General features: G+C 37.8%; 1 protein-coding gene across 7 annotated transcripts in view; it reads right to left on the reverse strand.

The window, feature by feature from the left end:
* ARHGAP28 (Rho GTPase activating protein 28) overlaps positions 1–24300 on the reverse strand; it is a 143941-nt gene that overhangs the window by 43018 nt on the left and 76623 nt on the right. For 4 of the 7 annotated variants that reach the window (XM_087818954.1, XM_087818950.1, XM_087818951.1 and 1 more), the window contains 4 exons: positions 22520–22722; positions 18153–18370; positions 7631–7708; positions 798–887 (listed from right to left, as the gene is read on the reverse strand). In XM_087818954.1, coding sequence (XP_087675080.1) covers positions 798–887; positions 7631–7708; positions 18153–18370; positions 22520–22722 — 589 coding nt within the window. Of the gene's footprint in view, positions 1–797; positions 888–7630; positions 7709–13095; positions 13189–18152; positions 18371–22519; positions 22723–24300 lie in introns of all 7 variants that reach the window. The other 3 variants (XM_087818956.1, XM_087818955.1, XM_087818953.1) reach the window with 3 other exon arrangements.

The following is a 24300-nucleotide window of genomic DNA, read 5'->3' on the forward strand; positions in this document are numbered from 1 at the left end:
TGGGAGTGTGCTGTGCATGTGAATGTCAACTACCCTGTGTCTCAAAATGGACAGCAGAGAAACCATCGCCCTGCAGGGATATCTGAATGTGCCCCCGGCACCTGCCTGTTTCAAGTGCTATCTGATGCTGTCCATCAACTTGCCATCAGAGAGCTGCTACCTCATCTAACAGGATTTCTCACTTCTTCTGGCCCATTGCACCACCCCTGCCAGAGCATCTGCACAGAGACACCAGGTGGGGATTTCCAGTGAAGGGGGGGAGAAGGAGTGATGAGAGTTTTAACCAAGAAATGTACAGGTTCTGTCACTCAAGGCCAAGTGAGTGACTGTGTATGGAGTGGAGGGTTTGCATGGATGAGTGCTGAGAGCTAAGGCTGGAAATGTAGACAAGAGTAGAAACCTTTAAATGTCAGAAAGAGGAGTTTTAATTAATTCTGCAGGTAAAGGGACCTCTGGATTAAGATGGAGGAATCAGACCATATCACATGTGTGAATTCAGCTAAAAAGACCAAAGTTAAACCTCTCCATGCTTGATAGACGTAAAGAACATCCTTTGGGTTCCACCTGCAGTGGTATTAATTTATGAAGTCCTTTTTTAAACTAAAATATAGTCATTCCTCAGTTTTCAGTCTCCTTCCTCCTAATTATTACAAGGTTGCTGGGTCTCCTGGCAGCTGTGGTTTTCTTGCAATCTTAGTTCAAGTTTTTCGTATCTGTTTTGCAGAAACTGCTTCTTTTTTGCCTCGAACTGGCAATTTTGCCCTGACATGCAAGAGTCTTGGCATGGGGTGACTTACCACAGAGCCACTCCGGGGAAGTGCAAACTTCCCTCCTTCATCCTGGGACCCATCTGACAAGGCAGGACTGCTGAGAGAAGCATCACCCGGCTGAATGGAGAAATGAGAGCAGCATTCTTATTCCGGCAGATACGTTCTAGTGCTTGTGCATTCTACTATGTGTACATAGTCAGACACGTGTGGCAATCCATGAAGTTACAAATGCCTGGGCATCCAGCCCTGCAGGGGTCATTACGGCAGCCACCGAAACACCCTCTGACACTGGCTTCTGTGGCAAACACCTCTACTGGCTGCAACAAGCTCCATTTTCCTTAACAGTATCTTGGTTTTGTTCCAGGGATTTAGGTATTAAACTACAGAACTTGATCCCCGGGCTCTTTTGTAGCTAAGAGTGATCATGTGACAAGTGTGGCCAATAAGGCATAAGGGTAATTTTATGAAGAGTGCTTCCAGAAAAGGTATGGCTTTCCTGAACAAAAGAGCAAGGTCAGCTGATGGATACTCAGGACAGCACATGGATAAAGCCTGGGATGGCCACGCATCCTGTATGATGAGGACGGCCACAGGGAAGAAGGCCACAGACAGACCATGTGTGGTTGGTCCATGCTAAGGGGCAGCACGTATTTGCTCCGTGAGACTTGGACCACGTCTCCAGGGGAAGCAAAACTACTCCTCATTTTCTATTACGTGCAGCCAAACACAAACTTAACTCACCTAATCTTATTTTTTTAAACAGGCTCTAAAATGACCTTTATCAGAGATCAGAATTCAGTAGCACTAGTACCAAGTTGTTTTTCATTTATAAAGATGGAATGAAGAAATTTTTGCTTTAGTGCACAATGACTACTGAAATTTAAGTTGCGAATATTCTTTCCTTTACTAAAGGGGCCTATTACAAATTTCGGTATAATTTATACTTATAAAAACATACACTATTTTGTCTTTTAAAAAACTGTCATTCATCTTGCCTGACAGTAATTTCTAAATTTTCTATAGAAGGCATGCATTACTTTATAAAATGAACAAGAAACCTTTTTTTAAAAGAAACTAATAAAGCACAAGAATAAAAGAAACTGAAATTCAAGTCAAGATGGTAACTTGACAATCACTATATCACCTCCCACCCCGGATCACTAAAAGTGATAGAAAACTATAGATATATTTAAATCCCCACTCGAGAGTATGTTTTCATTGATTTCAGGAAGAGAAGAAGGGAAGGGGGAGAGAGAGAAACATCCATCAGTTGCCTCCCACATGCACGCCAACCACGGATCAAACCCAAAACCTGGGTACGTGCCCTGACAGGGAGTAGAATCCACAACCGTTCAGTGCTGGATGACACTCCAACCAACTGAGCCACCCAGACAGGGCAAAAACATATATTTTAAAGGAACAGATTTGTTTAACAGCACTTTAAACCAATAAAGAATTCTGTAGCAGATCATGTTATAGAAATTTCTAGATAAAAAGAAAATGGAATTGGTTTGGTAAAATAAAAACCTCTACCTAAAAGCAGAATTTAAAAAAGAAAATTTTAAAAAAGGAAACCTGTAGGGAGGGAAGAGTAAAGCAAGCAAATAACAGAGTGTACACAGAGTAGGAAAGGGCTACAGATAAATAGTTTAAAATGTTTACAAAAGAGGAGCCAAGTAGATCTCCCCCCTCTTAAATATGTAGACAGTCTTTAAATATAACCCTAGGGAAACCCCCCAAAATGCAGTCTACATAAAATGAACTAACTGCCTTGGGGCTATGTCGGTTTTTAGTATGAGGATAGTGGTCTGAGAGGGAACTTAGGAGGCCACAAGACATGGAGGGGAGGCTGAAAAATATTAGCTTTGACTGGACATAATAAATTAGAGATCTTCATTCCCTTCATTGGTTTTGATTAGGGGAGTGTTTACTAACCTACCGGCCTCCTCCATGCACCTGATATGTAAGTATATCCCACTCGCCCACGAGAACATACAATCAACAATTTTCGCCTGTAGGGAAAATTGATCTATTGTAGAGGAAACACATAGCAATTTCCTACACTAATCAATCATAAGTCAATAATTCTGCAGAGAACTTTAGGCGCCTGGAGAGCTGTAGTTCCACCTAAAAGTGTGCTGGTATCTTCTGCCTTGTAAAAAACACTTTCCACCCTATGTTTTCGTGGATGGTGTCTTTGGTGGATCGTCTCACTTTCTTGCTCTGACAGGATTCTGATACAGGAGGGAGAGACTGGGAGATGAACAAGAAAAAACCACCAGGATCTATAGCCTTGGTCAGAAGCTCTCCCTGCACTGCAGCAAAACCTCAAACCTGAGGACACCTGCTGCTGCCCGAGGAGACAGTGCACGTCCCTGACCAGACGGTACCCACATGCAGGCAGACAGCTCACTGTTTGCGTCACTTACTGCCTCACATTCCAAAAGCTAACATGTTCTCCACACAAAATGTTTACATTTGGAAAATAACTGGACCAAACTAAATATTTATATTATAGTTGATACTGAAATACTGAAAAAAATATTTACATGATAGACTGTTATTTTTCATGAGCTCACCCACAAGGACCAAGGTTTAGTTAAGAACATCCTTCACTTAGGATACACATTTTTTAAAAAAATCTAGTATTTGCGTTTGTTGTTGTTGTTTCTGCCTGTAGATGCTTTTTTTTAAAAAAAAAAGAGAATTTAGTTAATTTTTATTAGTTCTTGTTGATTTTAAGAGCTATGAGTGATGGGGCTGTGGGTATTTGTGTTTGCCAATAATATGAATGATGTTGCATTTTTACCCAAGAGAAATGAGAATATACAATCCTTTATATTACATGAATATTCATGGAAGCATTACTCATAATAGCTTAAACCTGGAAGCAATCCAAATGTCCATCAACAGGTGAAAAGATATACCAATATAGTATATTTATGCAATGAAGTAATACTAGTAATAAAAACACCAAACTTCTAATACCAGCAACAAATGGATGAATCTAAAAATTATTATTCTGAGTAAAAGAAGCCAGATACAAAAGTACATATCATAATTCTCCATTTATATGAAAGGTGAAACCCACTTTAAGGTGTCAGAAATCACAACAGGGCTTGCCTCTAAGGAGTGGGAGGACAACAGACTGGGAAGATTCTGAGAGAAATTTCTGGGGTGATGGAAATGTTCTGTATTTTGATTAACTGGTTACTTGGGTGCAAACATTTGTTAAAACTAACTCAATTATACACCTAAAATGTATGCATTTATTGTCTGTAAATTATACCTCAATAAAAAGAATACATCAGAATAATTTGATTCCTTAGAAATAACTGAATTCTTATCTTCACAGTGATTTATGGATCATTGCTATGAATCAAGAACCTATGGCCATACTACTCAGTACATCAGAGAAAAAAATGTTGTTCTTGGGAAATAATAAGTTTGCTAAAATTTACAAAAAGTGTGAGACAAGCTAAAATATAATACAGTAATGACCAAGAAAGAAATTATTAATTTGAACATAAAGTTGAAGAAATCTGGAACACAAAGCAAATAAACTAACATGAAAAAAAAACTGTGAGATACTGAAATCCAATGCAAGCAAACCATTTAATATGTGTTCTAGAGGGGTTGGGCATAGAAAATGGGGAAAAATAATTAAAGTCATAACAGAACACAATGTTCAAAACCTGAAGAAAGAAAACAGTTCTTAGATGGAAAGGACACACTGAGTTGTGATCAGGATGAATTAAATAAAGGGCAGGTCCTTGTGAAACTTCAGAACTACAGCAATAAATTCAAAATAAAATCAAAAAAGAGGAAGAGAAGCTAAACAAAAATAACTTAAGGAGCTTATTTATAAAGGAATGAGATTCAGGAAACTAAAATGAGAAAAAAATATTAATATACTAAGTGTGACAGTCACTCCATGAAAGATAAGAGAAATTCTACTGTGCAGGTTTTCCAGAACTAAGGTTTTCTGTTAATAACAGTCAGCTGGCACATGTTCCTAACAGGAACATCAACGTGGTATCCATATTTTGCTGAGCATCTCGTAAGCAGAAGGATTAAATCCACATGAAAGGAAGAGGTTACCAGCTCATCTAGAGGTGGCATGGCATTGCATTGCAGTTGTATCCCCCTTGGTCTACATACCGTTAGTCTTTTGTTTTGCGACTAAAATATACTCCTACTTGTTTAAATCAAGGCTCCTTAGATTTTCATTTCTATGAAGCAAACACAGATGTAACTGTTAACAGATGGTATGATTATATTTTGCAGTGAACTCTGAATCAATAGCAAGTGCAGCTATTTGATTTTTCCTTAAGGCATTGGAAATAAACTAGGTTGACTGCCTTTTAAATAAACTAACACCTCAATTGAATAATTCATTTATGTCAACGGCACACATGGGAAATGTTTTATCTATACAAGTAGTTGATTTGCAGAGTAGGTTTGTGATGACTGGAGGTTGGATTGCAAGCCTTTTGTAGATGCCTAGATTCAGTGGCATTGGTGAGTTAAGTCAAGGGTCTACTACATGTAATACATGAACAGACTATTCCTTTATTGTGAGTAGCTTATTGCAAAATAAACACATTAAATATTACTGAAATCACAGAACATTATATGGACTCTTTTTAATAGGTTGTGGTATAACTGACATACCATTAACTACACATATTTAAATAGCATAAAGTATACAATTTGATGAATTTGACAAATATACAGACCTGTGAAACCACTACAATGAAGACAGTGAGTAAAATAAGCACCCCCACCCCCAATGTCCTCATGTCTCTTTGTTATCTCTCCTTCCCTCCCCTCCCTGTTCACACCCAGTCCCCAGGCAATCATTAATCTTCTTTCCATCATTATAGGTTAGTTTACATTTTCTATAATTTTATATAGGCTAAATCTTTTTTTTTTCTGGCTTCTTTCACATGGCATAATTATTTTGAGATCCATCCACCTCTACTGTGAATATGCACAGTTCACCGTATATCTCTATTGTGTATATCAATAGTTCATTGCTTTTTGCTGACTTATGTTCAATTGTATGGATATACCACAATTTGTTCATCTATTTATCTGTAAAAAAAAAAAACTGGGTTATTTCCAGTTTAGGGCTATTATGCTATAAACATTTGTGGATAGTCTGTGTATAAATATATATCATCTATAAGTAGAATGGCTGGGTTTATAGTAGGTACATGCTTAACATTTTAGAAGCTGCCAAATTATTTTCCAAAGCAGATGGACCATTTTACATTCCCACCAGCAATGTCAGAGTTCCAGTTGCTCCGCATCCTTAGCACCAGTTGGTATGGTCAATCTTTTCAATTTTAGCCATTTTACAGGGTATGTATACATATCTCATTGTAATTTTATTTCCATAATCATTAATGATACTGAGCACATTTTCATAAACTTATTTCCCATCCATATACCTTCTTGATTGAAGTGTCTGTTAAAATCTTTTGCTCATTTTATTTTTTAAATTTATCTTTATTAGTGAAAGTATTAAAGATGTCCCCTTTTTTCCCCCATTAAAAAGACAACAAAATTTTACCACTGGAAAACTCAAGATATGTTCCTGAAAGTGAAAGTTGATTTTTTTTTTTTTAATTAGGCGATTTGTGTGGTTGTTAAGAGAACCTGAGGTTGGAAATACCAGCATAGAACAAACTATGAACAATTTCTAATATCAAAAGAAGGAGTTTTCTGTAAACAACAGGAATTATATTCTGGGATGAAATGGAAGAGTTATGTCAAATGACCAAGTCTCTCTCTCCTAAAACATAGTAGAGTCAACAAAACATACCTGAAAAATAGGAAAACAAAATCCTAGCAGCAGTCACGAGTGATGGTTGGAGAGAGATATTCCAGGAATAATGTGAACTCTTTTCCAAGATCCAACTCTCTCCCCATCAAACAGTCCCAAAGAAGAAAGCAAATGAAGGAAATTTTGAAAAGGACAGCTATCATCTCCTCCTAATTATGAGGGAACATGACAGAAGGCGTGAGCAATCACATCACAGTGGGTTCAATATATTCCAGCCCTTTCAAAGCGAGTCTCTCCCCAACACCATCTCAGCAGGGAGGGTAGACCTATTGGGATTCACCACTTTGCTTTTTTCTATCCAGGAGAAAGTTAGAAGAGGGACTATGAAGATGGGAAAATAGGTTACAGAAGCTCCACCGAGGGAGAGAAAAGGTAGTTTATGAAAGCAATGCAAGCAGAAACAAATATGAGAAAAGGCTCCAGGATAGACCATAAATAAAGCAACTGGTCCCATTTGCAGACTAATAGAAGCTTTATCATTCTCCTGAGCTGCCGGACTTTGCCCTCCTTTGGGTAAGTGGGGAGTAGAAGTGGCTCTCAGCAAACACAGGGGAGATGGAAAGGGAGGGGGGCCTGGACACCTGGGATAAAAAGTATTGTCTGCAGAAGGTGCCTGAAGTTCACCCTGCACTAGAGAAACAAGAGGAAACTACTGGAGAAACCAAACGGTGAACCTGTGACTTGACAGAACTAACAGTCCTAAGAGAATTGTTTTTAATGAAAGAAAAAATGTAAAGAAACTAGATTTGTCAAAAAGAAATGCCTACAGTCATCGGTTTCCTGGGTGTGTATCTGTTTTTATAGAGCATGCAGTTATTTGTGGATTTAATGGGTTCATTTACTACTGAATGTCCTCCTACAAATCAGTTATAGGCAGATAGGTATGCTGACAGTGGTGGCTGTCCAGCCATCATAATTGTGCTGCATTGTGTTGAAGTTTTACATGATTGTCTTGACGAAAAGATTGTCTTCTTTCATCCCTACCCCCAGTTCTCCTGCTAGAACTTACCGAAGAACCACTTGTTTTGGTAACTACAGGCAGCTCTTTTTCTTCCTGAGTAGTATGATTGTCACAGGTATCACCTGGCTAATGAGAGAAATGAAAGTAATTTTTATCCAGACATATCTTTCCCAGCATGATTGTTTATTCAATTATGCATTACACTAGAACCTGTAAAAATGTACAGCCATGTGGAAATATACAGAGCTAATGACTACCTGCGCAATGGTAACACCATTCACCAATTTGTCCATTATATTGATCTCATAAATATACACTATAATAGAAATTGGTCTCAAAAGCAGACACTGCTAAATGCCTGCCAAAATCCACTCTTCTTCTGTCACTTATGAATATCATGATTTTGCTCCAAGATGCTGTGTGTCTAACTAAAAAAGACTCAGTGTAGTCATGTGATGGTTACATCTAGTGAGATAAGATTAGAATTGCACTTGGTGAAAGCTAATGACACCTGCTGTAGTGGATGGAATCAGCTGGGTGATGCTTCTTCCAGAACATGGGCATGGTGCCTGTGATGCCCAGACACTCTATAGCAGTGAATATTAGCCCCGGGTGCTAAGCAGAGTGGAAAAATGAAAAAGTTGGTAGAACCATGTGAAGAATATCAGCCATACCAGCCTGATTTCTTACTTTGTAAGGAAAATAAACTTCTAGTTGTAGGTCTAAGTCATGCAGATTACTGATAAAACTATGCTACTTTAATATCAGACATCATAACTATATTTTGCAATGATTTATAAATGAATAGAAAGAATAGTCAGTTTTTTTCAATTATGAAACTAGAAATGCATTAGATTGTCAAACATATGACCGAAACAAATATTTCTTGCTCAGTCACAGAACACTGGAAACGCTCTGGTTTTCATTAAGCAGGAAGTGTATTTGGAGACTATTCTGACAATGATGGGCTGCATTGTAGGTCTCTTGCATACACTCTAAGATTTTTAGCAGCATTTGCAATACAATAGCATTTCCAAAATAAGATGAAAATATTCTATTGCCTGATTAAAGCAACTTTTTGCAAAATTAAATATGATGAATATTAATAAAATCATAAACTTTTACATGAGAGCTTAAAAACTTTTATTTTCATCTTGCTTTTCTGTATTGTCTTTCTCTAAAAGTATGTGTATTATATTAATGACAAAAGCACACACCTATTTTGAAGTGGAAACAATGCTAAGGAGGCACTACAAGAAAACTTAGGTACAGAGGGAGGGCTGAGGGTGCACCACTCCCAATCACTCAAAATTAGAGAAAGTGTGTATTTTTATAAGAACTGCAAACAGCACTGGAAACCAACAAAGTGTTCTTATAACAAATCAGAAGTTGTTAGAAATTCCTGAAGAGAAAAAGTACATAATTTATTTCATAACTATAGAGAAATTCTCAGACTAAGAACAGCATATGACAACTTTGCGGGCAAGGAAAGAACAGATCCACGAAAAGCAAATAGACAAACAACAAAGCTCAGAAGGCAAATTTCAAAGGCAGCAAGGGGGCCCAGGGTAATGGCCAGGATGACTTATTGTAAAGTGTTTTCTCCACAGAGGGGCAAGGCTCACCTCCCAACAGCCCCTTTATACTGAACAGCAGGCAGCAGCTATGTATGAACCCAAGAAAGACTCTGAATGAAGTGAGCTACCTGCCTTGGTAAGATGTCCAGCTCTGGGACCAAAAAGACTTTCATTTAATCAGGTCGCTCTGAACCCCCACAAAAGACATGGGTGGGAGAAAAAAAGGAAAACATCAGCTTTGTTTAGGACAGAAAATAAAGTCACTGTTTTCCCTTTGACACTGAAGATGTGTGCTTGTTTGTGTGAGGGGTATGTGTGTGTGTCTGTGTCTGTGTGTGTGTGAGGTGTGTATGAGGGATGTGCGTGTGTGTGTGTGTGAGGTATGAGTGTGTGTGTACTAATGTATGTGTGCTATTTAACTTTCACTCATGCACTATTCTCATACTTTATTGGTTTCTACAAGACCCAAAGTTTTCCCTCTTATTCAAAAAAGGGTTACTGGGAAAATATCTATATCATGGCAGGAAATCCTATAGCAATGACATATCCTAAGTCATTAATTAAGCAGCCCAGTTCATTAATAAATATAAGCTAATCACCAAAGATCATCAGTCATTGGACAAAACCAACATAAAAAAGTCAGCCATGGAGAAAATTAACATCCTGAAAAAGATATATAGTGATAAACATTCTGGGAGAAAGATAATTGAGAGAAGACAGCTTATAATTTATTAATTTCAGAGGGATTTGAGAGGCTACTGTATCCATAAATCTGGAACTAACTATAACAATAAAGAGGAAATCAGTAAAAAGGAAGAGCTCTTTTGAATTAACAGAATAATTGCTAAATTAAAAAATTAATAGCACTTTAATTATAACCACTCAGGGCAAATACTAGAATTAGGGATATACAAAATGAAGTAAATAAAATCTTTTTTTTTTTTTTTAAATATATCTTTATTGATTTCAGAGAGAGGAAGGGAGAGGGAGAGAGGGAGAGAAACATCAATGATGAGAGGCATTGATGGGCTGCCTCCTGCACGCCCCCGACTGGGGATCAAGCCTGCAACCCGGGAATGTGCCCTGACCGGGAATCAAACCCCGAACGCCTGGATCTTAGGTCAACACTCAATCGCTGAGCCACGCCCGGCTGGGCAAATCTTTACTAGCACACAAAACAAACAGAAAAAAAAGACATAAAATATAAAAGAAAATTTAAGAAACATGTGAGTTTAAAGCAAGCAATGAAATGAAAAACAAGAGAAAATGAGAAAAATAAAATAATTGGAGAAATAATGGGAAGATAATGTTCAGAACTGAAAGGAACATTTTTCAGAAACAAAAATCTGAGTACTGATCAGGATGGGGGAAAAAATGATTTCATATCCTGATGACAGTTCAGGTCTCCAACAATAATGATAAACCTAAAAAACTCCCAGAAATGTGAAAATGAGAGCAGGATATAAATAAGGGAATGGGTGTAGAGAGGCATCAGACTCCCCAACATTAACACAACATGTAAAAGCAAATAGATTAATATTTACAAATATCTGAAAGAAACTGATTTAGGGCCTAGCATTTTGACACTCACCAAGTTAGGATTTAAGCTTTTTGGATATAAAAATTTAGTACCCAGAGATATTTCTTGCCACATTTTCTCAAAGGATAAAAGATGCATTTTGCTAAAAAGATGTAACATTTTGTAATACATGTGATTATGCCAATTAATATTGTTACTATCCTCTGTAGTCACTCTGTAAGCTAGCCCTTGTCCTGTGAGGAAGAACAGTGCAACCGACCCTTGGCCGGCAGGAGCTTGAGCTGCTCGGGGGCACTTTCAGGGCCCAGGGTCATTTCTACAGGCTCCCTCATTCATCACCTGTGAGCAGTTCAGGGGGTGGCTGGAGCGAAGCTCAAATGTCCCTTCCATCTTAGTGAGAGTTTCTTCACGTGTCTGGCACCACACCTAACCCCTGATTAGTATGTAAAAGGGGATAAGACCTTCAAGAGATTGAAATAAAAGGAGATAAATAAAAATGATAAAAGAGAAAAGAAATAAAATAAATCCAGAGTAACCATGAGAGTCCATGGCCAGGGAGGGAGTGGGAGTGCGGCGTAAGAGCCAACTTGAAGCCCACTGTCTGCTGCCCTGACCTCTGGGAAATCAGGAACCCGCGAGGGGCCTAGCCGCAAGCTCCTCCCAATCTGCTCTGCCAGATAGGCGCCCCAGCCGGCCAGTGCCCTTAGCCAGGGACCAGTTCCTCGTTATAAGTGGTAGGTTTCAGTTCCTTGCCAGCCCGTGAAATTATACAAACAAGCCAATCACATCGTCCCATGGGAACCACCTGCTGCAGCCCCTGCTTGTTCACTCTGCTCCCCAGTGTGCCCCACACATGGCTCCGTGTCCTCCCCTCCAGGCTCTGGAACATGGGACTAATAAGTTGCTGTCGATCTTATCTGTCCAGTGTCAGGTGTCATGCATTTGGCCACCCGTTACCCAGGGGTAGGAGTCCCTCCCTCACCTAGGAGGTGGAGGGGAGGCAATCCAAATGTAGGTAGGGTCAGGTGGGGTAAAGCTCCCAGAAACCCATTATTCGGAAACACACGGGTCTACTCTGACTTGCCCCCCTCTGGCTGTGGGGAGAGGCAGTGCTGCTGTGAGGGAAAACGGGGCAAGCAGAGAACAAACACCTTGAGCCAAGTTCCTGGCTGGAAGTGAGGTATATAGGACTCCTTGTGCTTAGAGCACATGAAACCAGAGGACACCTGCTTCCAACTCAACAGAAAATATAAAAACCTCTGACCAGAAAGAGTTAGCACTCTTATGAGAAATACAATAAAACTAGGAAAAAAAATTAGAGACAAAATCTGCAAAACAGGAGAGCTCACAGCCCCAGTTGACCAGACTGCACCTCCAGACCTCAGCTCACCCTCAGTAACAGAAGGGCAGCCAAACTGGCCACATCCAAACCCTGCAGCAGAGTTTCAGAAGGGACCAAGAGTAACCCACGATAGAGTGCCCCGTGCAAAATATGCATAAGATGAAAATAAACTGTATAGAAACTAAACATTATTATCATCATCTTCTTAAGGTGGTAGAGGGGTCATTCTTAGAATAGTAAAGAATCCCTCTTCTGCTGCTAGGAAGGAAAGAAGGCAGAGCTAAAGAGAAGGAAACATATTGCAGTATAATAGAGGAAAGTCTCCCACTGCAAATTCTCTGCAGCCATGAGTCCAAGCGGAGAAAGATATCAGCAAACCCATGACCTTCTAGTTTTCCCTCCAGTTCAGTAAGTGGACCAGGCCTCATGCCAAGTGGTACACATCATGGCATGGATTCATCTCACAAAAATAAGCCTTCTACTGAGACAGCTTTCCTGGCAGTTATGAATGCAGATTAGCTCTCCTTGAAACTCAACTAGAACGAGCAAGGTGCTCTCTAATGGAAGGTCTCACGTCCTGTGACATAATGAAAGATGGCTACCTCCTTGCTAGATAGTGCTTTTTCCCACTTATTGCTATACGTTTAAGATGCTGCCATGCTGCTCCCCTCAAATATTTACATTTAGAAAATAACTGAAGTGTCAAAATATGTCTTATGGTGAGAATTACATTAATATTCAAAGCTACATGGAGGGTAACGTAAGATGTTCCATTATGCGCTCAGCAACAAGAAGAGAAGTTTGGCTGACGACCTCCCCACATTTTGACTTATGGCTGTGGCTGCAGCTGTGGTTGTTTTTGACTTTTGATATTGTAGGTTCAGGCAGGCCATGCAGTTACTTGTGGTTTTAACTATTTAATTATTCATTCCTGAGTTTAAGAGTCTCCTTTATCTTGTTGCAAGCAGGCATTTTTCTCAAGTGTTCCTGATTGCCTTGAAATAATTACTTTGTTCTAACTTCCTTACTCTTAATTCCCCTTGCTTTATCTTACCAGTAGACCATTTATGGAGGGAATTGCTGATACCCCTTCTTCATCCAGGCTCGCATCCAAAAGAGGAGTTGAGATACAACAAAAATCACCTGGCTATTAAAAAAGAATGAAAGCGTGTTTTTATTCAGGCATATCCTCCCAAAGCTCATTGTGCATTCAGCTATGTGTTATGCACAATATGTGCACAATCTTACATATCTGTGGAGCTATAATACATATGACTGCCTTGCGCTGATCGTTGCATTTAGCCATTTATCAGCCAATACTTGCCAGGATGATGACAGGCACCAGTCTCTGTGGAGACCAGATACTGTCAACTGCCTACTCCTAACCTAGGCATTTATCTCCCTTTAAAGAATTCTGATTTTTTTTTCCAGGAACTTTTGTGTCCAGCTAAAAAAAAATTATTTCCCAGGTTCCCTTGCAACTAAAGATGATCATGTAACAGTTCTGGACAACAGGTGGTAAATAGAATTCTACCTCATCAGATTTCCAGGAAAGTAAGGTCAGAGGGACAGAAGCCGTCGGTACAAGTTCCAGGAACTGTCAGGAACATGAACATGGTGCCTGGAGTGGCCAAACCAACTTGTAAGCAAAAGGGTGAAGCCGACATATGAAAGGCAAAATAGAAACTTAGAAGGAAGCTGGACTGGATCAATGCTCAGAAAAAGTAACACCTACCTTTAGCTTCTTAAAGAGAGAAAAACAAGTCTGTATTTGTACAGCTCATGATTTCTTGGGCTTTCTGTTACATGTAGTCAAATGTATATATTAGTGATATGATCACATTTTTAAAAACAGAATCTATGACCACACTTATACTGTCAATAATAAGTCATTACCACCTGTAACAGTTATTTATCAGTTATGAAAGTGGAAATAAATTAGACTATTTTGCTCAATTAAATGTGTTATTGAAAGAAATATTTGGTTCACATCTTCTGCATATTATTAAAATGTACCTGGGCCCTGGAATTCTATTCACAATGAACAAAACTATAGACACTGTGTTATGTACACAGAGGCTGATTTAATATTTGCAACTTAGTGTATAATGGCTCTACTAAAACAAGGGTTAACTATTCTATCCCTTATGGTAAGAACTCCATTAAAAAAAAGAAAATTTACTAGATATTTAATGAAATCATAAAATTTTATTTGGGCCCATAGAAATAGTCATTTTTTACCTTGCTTGTCTATATTTTCTAAGTTTCCAGTAAAGATTATGTATTACTTTAGAATAAGGGGGGAAAAAAAAATTTTGGAAAGGAACAAATGCTCCTGAAGAATTAGCATAAGAAAATTGGATCAAGATAGCAAAATACATACACCATTTTTTCCTCCCCCTACAAATCACTCAAAGTGTCAAGAGAGAGACCTTTTTCAAAGAGTAGATCTAGAAACCACTAAACATTTTCATTAGCAGAAGAGGAATTGTTGAATGTTCCTAGGAGATAAAAAGCAAGAATGGTGTGGTAAGGATAGAGGAAAACCTCAGCCTGAAAAAAGGTACGAGAGAAAAATGTGTAGAGGGTAAATTCTGATCCAGAAAAAAAAGCACGTTATCAAGAATGAAAAAAAAAAACAAGAGAGCATAAAAGCATCCACCAATTTAGAAAACAATGAACAAAGTAATTAAAGAATGTTTTTCTGAACAACAATGAACAATAGATAACAGCTAAATGTGATTATAGGATAAAACCCAAGAAGTCCTCTTGGGACACAGCAACCACTTGCCCTGGGGATGGTGGTGACTGTCCTAGCATGTGTGTGGTCCTGGACAAAAAGAAAGTTGAATTGCACTTCATTGGAGCCTTCTAAAGGACGTGGACAGGAGTATAAAAAGGGAAGTTAGGTTTGCCTGATATGAAAATTAATTAGGATTCTGCAGAGCTCTTGTTACTTTGGCATATATGTAATATTGATAATTCTTAAAGTGAAGTGTGATAGTTGACACTGACACATGTCATCACTCACAGGGGCCCAGACTCCTATTCACAGGGGAGTTTTGGGGAGAAAACAGGTCTACATAAGTGCACAGGAAATATACAGCCATTCCCCATACTAATCAATCTAGTCCTCTAGTCCTTTAATAAGCATGAGTCAACACCCAGGATCAAAATCAATTGGATAGCAAAGGAAAAGAAAACAATGATGCCAAAAGAAACTCTTAAGCCTGAAGCAAACAGATAAGTTAAGGAAAATAAAAGAACCCTGGACTTTAAGGTTAAATTTAGTACCTTCAGAGTACTGACAGGTTACTGCAGCCAGGAAACAAGGACAGATGGCTGAAAAAAGGGGGAAGTCAGGGGTAAGGAGAGTCTCTGGCAAATTAACAATATGACTGACAAAAATTTTTAAATAAATGAAAGGTAGAAGTATTAATACAACCATGGCAAATTACTAATATAAAAAGTGAAATTGAAGGGATATCCAAGAATGCAGACCAAACATACACACAGACAAAGCTTGGACTATATGAGAGCATTTAAAAAAACAGAAGTTCAATCCAAACAATACAGCAACCATCTAACAAAATTCCAGAAGGAGATAACTGAGAAAATGAACGGAATGAATACTTGTTTTAAATGTTAGAAGAAAATATGTAGAAGACTGACGCATGAACGAGCTCTCAGATTGCAAGAGCCCACTTAATAGTGACCAGGATGAATTTTTCAAAAAAGGTGAAACAGTTTTAAGTTCCAGGTTCCAATGATAAATATAAAATTTAAAAAACTTCCCCATCTGCATATAAAGAAATGAAATTGATACAGACATTGCTGCAATGATACAAGAGAGAAGGTAATGGACAAATATCTTCAAAATTCTGAGGGAAAATGATTTTGAGCATGGGCTTCTATGTGCATAAAATTAAGAAAACAACTAGTATAATCTACGTATCTATCTGTCAAATCATTGAGTTTATATCTGAAAGTCTGCTGGGTCAAATTCATATGTGTAAGATTAATGCAAAATTACCTTATGAAAATTATGATGTTAAATCTTCATTAAGGAAGTGAAATGGGAAATTTTAGGTATTCTATTAATGTAGGTAAAAGAAATAGAGTAGTAGGGGACATAGGAGGGAGACAAAAAGAGAGGGAGGAGGGGGGAAGGAGGGGGAGGAGGGGGGAGAAGGGGGAGGAGCTAAACACCCAACAGTTCACTGCACCTGTGCATTAACAGAAACATAAAAGACCCTTCATTTCTTTTTAAACTTAAAGCTCCAATGGGTAAGTGCCCACTTTATGTTTTCCTTCAGGATCGAAGTAAAAGAGGGAGGAGCCCAAAAATATCTCTTTCCCTCCCTGTTTCTGTTACTAGGTGTCCAAAGTTTTAGGGACCCTAAACAGGTTAGTCACGCATTTTCTTTAGTAACTGGAGGACCTGGGAGGCGCCTATAGGCCCTGCTCGATTTTGTGGTTTGCTAGGGAAGAGTGACAACCGTGGTCTGAAGTAGCTGGAAGTAGAAGTGGGAAAGAAAGGTTGTAGCCCGAGCTCTCAAGACTCTCAACATGATCTGGGGGATAATGGAAAAATGACCCAGGGAATTTAAACCAGCAGGGTCAACCTTCTCCTTGATTGACACCTTGATAGACAGGAACCTGTGGCTGGAGCCCTTGTGGTTGTGAGCATCACCTTTATTTATTAATTACAGCTGTAGGAAATCTCACCATCCAGAAAGACAGGTTTCAAGTAGTTTGAAAGTTCAAAGAGCACAGAACTCAAAGCGCACTTACTCCTAGGTATATCATTATATACGGCAGAAGATTCTAGACATGTGCTATTCAATTCATTAGCTACAGGCCACATGTAACTACTTAAATTTAAATGAATTAAGATTTAATAAAATTAAAATTTGAGTTCCTTATTCACACCAGCCATATATCAAATGCTAGAGCCACAAGCATCTGTGCCTACCATTATTGGACAACGCAGAAATAGATCATTTCTATCACTGTAGCAAGTTCTAGAGGATAGTGCTATTTTAGGACATTATTAGCAAAAATGCAAAGGTTAACTAAGTATGCGTGAGCTGCCCTGGCAACTACTCAATGTGATTAATATATCTAAGAGAAGATATGACTTACAGACAACCTAAAGTAACTCAAATGGAAACTGTCTTCAGCTCTGCTTGCTAGCCAATATCCTTGGTGTTTTAACTTAAGTCATTATTGATATTACAATTAAAAAGATGAAAAGCCTAAATCAAATTGATTAACTGACTTGCCCCTTGCAACTAAACTTGTAACTTCAGCAGAATATCAAGTTTCCTTTTATCTACATACTAATTACACTCAAAGTTCCAAGAATCCTATCTTCATAGAACCTAATATAGGACCTTGCACAGATAATGTGTCCAATAAGTATTTGTTACACCAATGATGCAATGATTCAATACAACGCTGCAATGATGCAATGAATGAATGAATGAGTTGTAAGGCAGAGCTTAGAGTAAAACAAACAGAATTAAGAGAACATGACTAACAGCCTCATAGGTAAAAGTGTGGCATGGCACCGCTCAGGGTAAGCTGGAATTTCAACCAGCCATTCCTCATAAAGCATGTGATGCTTCCCCTATGCTTTTTATGAATCATTCTCTCTCTTACGTAATTAATGCTCCTATCAATTTTTTTACCTTTTTAACTTATTTGACCATAAAGGCTACCCTACTCACTCTCCCACCCCTGTCCCCATTTAAAACAAACCACCCAGACTTGCTTATAATCCTGGGGCCACTTTCCCAGGACTCCTATACCTGTTTCCATTCAACAGATTTAAGTAAAGCCTTTGTGTATCCAATCCACAAAGACCTGCCCCATTGCCAAAAAGTTATTCTACAACTTCAAAGAAGAAAGGAATGAATTTAGTGTTGAGGGAGACTGCTGAATGGAAGATAAGGAATGACAGCTTAAGTTTCAAATCTGTAAAATTGTGGACTGTGCTGTCTGCTTCAGTTTTCTCTAAAACCTAGAGAGTGATGCTTTTTGCATGTTCCTCTCCATCTCCTCCACCCCCAACCAAACCAAACCTTTTGAGCGACCTTCATTACTTACAGGAGATTCGCTGACTCCAAAGATGTCTCTGACATCCCTGACAGACTGCTTGTTCTTTTTTCTCATGGTTTGAGTGTAAGTATTATATCTCTTTTTCACCGCAGCTGCCTGGGTTCGAGTCAATGTGGAGAGCAAGGCTTTGCCATCCTCCTCTTCATCACCTGAGATCAGGGTTGATAAACCCACATCTTGCAACCACTCTGCTTCAAGTTCTCCTTCTGTGAAATAACATGACCAAGAGGAGGTTAGAGCTCTCTCTGGCTGGCTGGATGACACGCGTATCTGTAGGTCCGTGCATATCAGTGAATGAGAAATATCAATACAGTATTCAATAGATTAAGACTGACCTCTTTTTCAAATTATGGAAAAGGCCTATTAAAATAAAAGTCTGTATTGTATTTTTTAAATAATCTAATTTCTAAGTATTTTCTAGTATAGTAAGGTTGACTGGCAGATTGGGCAAGGTTTTTTCCCTTGTCAGACAGTTAAATATATGCTCTATCTGGACTATCAATTCAAAAAACGAGAAAATTGGAATATTTAAGCTAAAACCATAATAGGAAAAGAGGGGTTTAATAGCATCCAAAAAGGCTTTCAATTACTCGAAGGCAGGTTCAAATCCCAATGCAATCATTTACTAGATGAATGGCTTTGAAAGTTTTAAGATATCTCTTGGCAAAATGGAGGAAATCACAGCCTTTTTATGTGGCTTATGAGGATTGTTTCATCAGTGTAGTTATGACAATGACAAAAAACCTGGAGCAGAGTATATGTTCAATAGATACTTGTTTTCTTACTTTTCTCCTTATTCTAAACATTAGGTAATCTTTCCATTTTTCATAAGGCAATTAAAAATGTAAAATTAGTCATAATAAGAACAGTTGCGACTGTAAATGAGAGGTACAGAAATAATAAAGAATCCAGAATAACAACATCTTTAACAGAAAATCCACTCCACATAAATTCTGGGAGCTATGCTGAACAGGCATTCCTGAACGACGTTTTGTCTGAGGAGCAGATTGGACTGCCATGTAAGTAGCCTGTCAAAATGTCAGCCTAGGAGTCAGACTATGCTTACATTATTGCATCATCGGTATGTGAACAAAACCCTCGAATGTGCTTCACAGTTCCCATTTCTTAGCTAGGCAAATCCTTCAGTTACTTCCTTGTTTTTACTGCTCATTTGCTTCATAACAGAAAATGCAAAGGTGAACCTAAGTTGTACTAATTCTGTACCACTCTTTACTAATCCACCACCTTAGTAAGTTTGTTGGGGAACAAGGGAATAAAATCTTTCAGAAGAGGTACCGTAACCTGTATAGAAATAACAGTCCCGTGTACAATTATGAACTTTGAACTAAGTACATAAAAATAACTATTTGAAGGTAATGGAGAGGAACCAAGAGCAGACAGGAAACGAAAACAAACTTTGATAAAAGCGAATGCCCTGGGTGAGATTCACATTTATACAACTTTACAATTGAGGCCATTTTCCAACTCCTACAGTACTGTGTGGCTAGAACTCAAATAGAAACGAGTCTTAGTTATTTGAGAAGTCAGAGGATAAAGCATGGGATTACCAGAACAGCTGGAAAGTGAGAGATATATCCCTGTAAAGAAAGCCACACAGGAAAAAGCTTCAAAATCTATGCATAAACTCTAACCAAATCCTTGACTGAACCTTAAACTAAAAAGGTGTATGAGAGACATCAAGCTACTGAAAATAGCAGCAAGAAGCCTGAAGGAACAATCGAGATTACAGATGCTGCATAGAGCAGGGAAGACAGACATGGGGAGATGAGCCTGGTCAAGTTAACTGCTAGACCTAAAGTTGACCCCCTTTAGAGAAAGATAATGGAATACAGTCTCTAAAACATATTAATAATGTCACCATATCATTACATTATCAAAAATGTTACAATATATCTAGGATATAATCCAAAGAAAAAATGTATTAATTTATCAAGAGAAAAGGTAGTCAACAGAAAGTGACTCTGAGGTGATTGATGTTGGACAAGGGCTTTAAAGCAGCCATAAAGGAAAAGATGCTCGTGATGAATGTACAGAAAATGTCAGCAGAAAATGAAAAATATAAAAACTAAAAAAACTAAAATTTAGATTATAGAACTGGAAATTAACATATATTAAATAAAAAATTTGCTGATAGGGCTCAACAGTGTATTAGAGACCTTAAAAGACAGGGCCAGTAAACTTGAAATAATCAATAGAAGTTATCCTATGTGAAAAATAGAAAAATATTTTTAAACATACCCCAGCAACCTTAGGGAAATGTTAAGTTGTGTAATATATGTGTAGCTGAAGTTTCAGAGAAGAGAGAGAATAGTGCAGAAAAAAATATTTAAAGAAATAATATCCAAAAGTTTCCAAAATATGCTGAAAACCAACTAGTTCAGAAAGTAGGCAAAAACAAAAGAAAGTGCACTTAGGCATCTTAAAGTCTAACTAATAGAAAACCTAAGATAGAAAGAAAATTTGAATGCAAAGACAATACATTACATACAGGGAAAAACAATATGAATACATTGACTGACTCCTTATCAATGAAGGAGAAACAATGGAGGTCAAAAGACAGTAAGATATCATCTTTAAAATCCTGAAAGGAAAAAAACCCTGTCAAACAATAATTAGCTATCCAGCAAAAATACCCTTCAACCCCTGGCTGATATGGCTCAGTGGTTAGAGTGTGGGCCATGCACCGAAGGGCTGTGAGTAGGATTCCCAGTTAAGGGCACGTACCTGGGTTGCAGGTTCGATGCCCGGCCCCAGTCAGGGCGTGTGCGGGAGGCAACCAATCAATGTGCCTCTCTCACATTGATATTTCTCTCTCTCTCTCCCTCCCTCCCTTTCTTCCACTCTCTCTCCAAAAAAATAGTCAATGGAAAAATATTTTTGGGTGGGGATTAACAACAACAAAAATACCCTTCAAGAATGAAAGTGGTATAAAGTCATTTTCAGGCAAATAAAAATCAAGAGATTTTATCACCAGCCAACTTGCTCTGTAAGATATGCTAAAGAAAGCTCTTTTTAGGATAAAGGAAAAGACATGAGATGATAATGGATATATAAAAAAAGAAGTAGTAGAAATGTTAAGTATGTGGATATTAATTTCTTTAAAAGACAGAAGGCCACTTTCTCTTCTTAAATTAAGTCCTAAAGACTAAAGCCATTAGTTGGAACAGAGCAAGGCAGGTGTCTATGTAGAGGAGTAAGCTAGGGATGTTGGAGCCTGAGATGAGAAGGGCAACCTTGAAAGGTAAAGAAAAATTGGTAATGTACAGAGGGATGGATCAAATAAGTATAAACAAGTATATATATTTAAGATAATGGAAGCGAATTTTCTCACTAAGAAGGAAGTCTCAAATATGCTAAGGGAGAAAAGTACAATGAACCTAATGGTCTTATATTAAAATTGAAGGTATAGCTGTGAACTCATATATTTCAATGTATTTAATTAAAGACATATAGATATAAATGTGTATATGTATGGAATACATATACATACACATTGTATAAATACATATAAGTACATGACATATACATATATGTGTAGGGGTGTGTGTATACATATATATATAGATGTGTATATATGTGATATGTATACACATATATGTGTAGATGTGTATATATGTGAGAGAGATATGTGAGATATATATATTATTGCCTAATAAAAACATTCTTATGGGAATACCTGTATACTTTCTAACTGAACTACCTTCAGTCTTTCTTGGATGTCTAATGTATTTATTTGTTGATAGGTAGGACCTAGAGTAACTTTGCCCCCTTTGAAAACTAAAGACAATTATACTCTTTTATTATTTTTTATTTTGGTTCTCAGCCTTCCTCTGTTTAGTTTTACTAAGCTAGTATATTTTATATGGCTTTTATTTTGGGTGATACAAAAGAATAGATTCTTTAAATACATTAATAACAGTAAATGCTTCAAAGTCAAAGACTTTTTTCTTTAAAATTATACTGGCAATTTCTTCCATTTCTCTCTCTCTCTCTCTAATTAATAGTCAAGTATACAGAGATAAAGGCCATCAAAGTTAGAACACTTAGTCTGATAGATCATAATGAATCATGATAGGCACAGCATCCTAAGCAGCGATATGTAAGGGATCGATTTGAACTTTGTTGACACCCCTCCTTCAGGTCATAACACTTTGCATAGAAGCCACCCTGAGCCAGTCCAGTAGATATAAACCAGTGGGAACAGGTAGCTGATATGCTGAATTCTACTAAATTCACTTGTTCAACTACTAATGGGATGAGTTCTACCTGCTGACAGAACAAGAGAGAGCACAAAAAGTAAGTCCACACACAGAAAAAGGAATCTTGCACCTTACCATCCACAGGCTTGACCTCAGCTGGCGCCTGCTCTTCCTGCCCTCCCATGCTGTTCTCTTTCATACTTTCTGTTTCCCTCCAGAAGTCCTCCATGGAGGCGCTGTCTACGGAGGCCTGTGAGTTGGAGCGGTTGAAAGCAGGAGAATGTAGGGATTCATTGGACAGCATCCTGTTAATTCTTCTGCAGCGAGGAATGGATTTTCTGAGGATAGAATAATATTTGTGAATTAAAATTTGTGTCTTCTATTTCCTAAATCACAAACTCCAATTTAGGTTTAAAATCCATGGAGAAATGAAGCTAGTGTGGGTGAGAGGGGTTTGAGAGGATAATCTCTACTCAGGGGTGGCCCTTTTGTTTACTCTCTATAATTCATAATGACTCTGTGGCCATTTAGGACTTACCACAAAAGCACTTTTATAATTTCACACACTCACAGGGTAGGAGGTTATTTGTATTAGTCAAAACATTTATAGTCTGTCTCTGTAAAGTAGCTAAGATGATGACAGAGGTGTAAAAAGCTGGCAGCTCACACCCATTAGGGTTGCCACACACACACAAAACCCCCACAAAACACAGAAAACAACAAATGTTGATGAGAATGTGGAGAAACTGGACCCCTTGTGCATCACTGGTAGGAATGTAAAATGGTACAGCTGTTGCAGAAAACAGTACTGATGTTCCTTAAAAGATTGAACGTATGATCCTGCAATTCTACTTCTGGGTAAATACCCCAAAGAATTGAAAGAAGGGTCTCAAAAAGATTTTTATACAACCATGTTCATAGAAACAAAACAAATATCTGTCAACCAATGAATGGATAAACAAAATATGGTACATAATACATACAATGAAATAGTATTCAGCCTTAAAAATGAAAGGAATTCTGATATATGCTACACATGGATGAAACATGAAGATATTATGCTAAGTGAAATAAGCCGGGCATAAGAAGACAAACACTGAACGATTCCGCTCACATGAGGAACCAAGGGTAGTCAAATTCAGAGACAGAAAGTAGTTTCTAGGGGCTGGGTGGAGGAGGGAATGGGTAGTTGTTTAATGAGTACTGAGTTTTATTTTCTCAAGATGATATGAGTTCTGGACCTGGATGGTGGAGATGGCTGTGCAACAATGTAAATGTACTTAATACTTAATATGTGCTTAATACTTAATACCTGCTTAAAATGGTTAAGATGGTAAATTTTATCTGATGTGTATTTTATCATATTTTTTTAATTGAAAAAACATTTTTAAGTTAGTTTTTGAGATAATGAGAAAGTGAGAGAAAATAATCTATAACATTCAATGGAAAATCCTTTATTAGGATGGGGAAGTATGACATCAGCATATGTAAAGCACACTGATATTCACGAAGGTACAAAAAGAAAGGGAGATAAGAAAAACATCCATTTGCTCATATTGTCCATACCTCTAGGAATCCTAGATTTCTAAATCACCCTTATAAACATTTCTGGAATTTTATCATTGATCCTTTCATGGTTCCAGGCTGAAAGGCATTCTAGTTTTGAACATTAACTGGAGCAAGGTAGTCAATTTACTTTTAAAAATCAAAGCATTTCAGGAAAATATGAAATATCCTCTTTCATTGTATATGTTGTGCTGTGTGATAAAAACAATTTAACACTGCTTTGTTTTATAATTAGGTGATAAAAGTTTTTCACTAAATTATAGTTTGACAAGACACATTCCGGTGAGTGAAAAACAGATGGAATCGACATAGGTACCAAGGCAGTTACAGCTCTTTATTATTCTTAGGCA

The sequence above is a fragment of the Miniopterus natalensis genome, chromosome 7 (assembly GCF_054644295.1).
Source record: "Miniopterus natalensis isolate mMinNat1 chromosome 7, mMinNat1.hap1, whole genome shotgun sequence".
NCBI lineage: Eukaryota > Metazoa > Chordata > Mammalia > Chiroptera > Miniopteridae > Miniopterus > Miniopterus natalensis.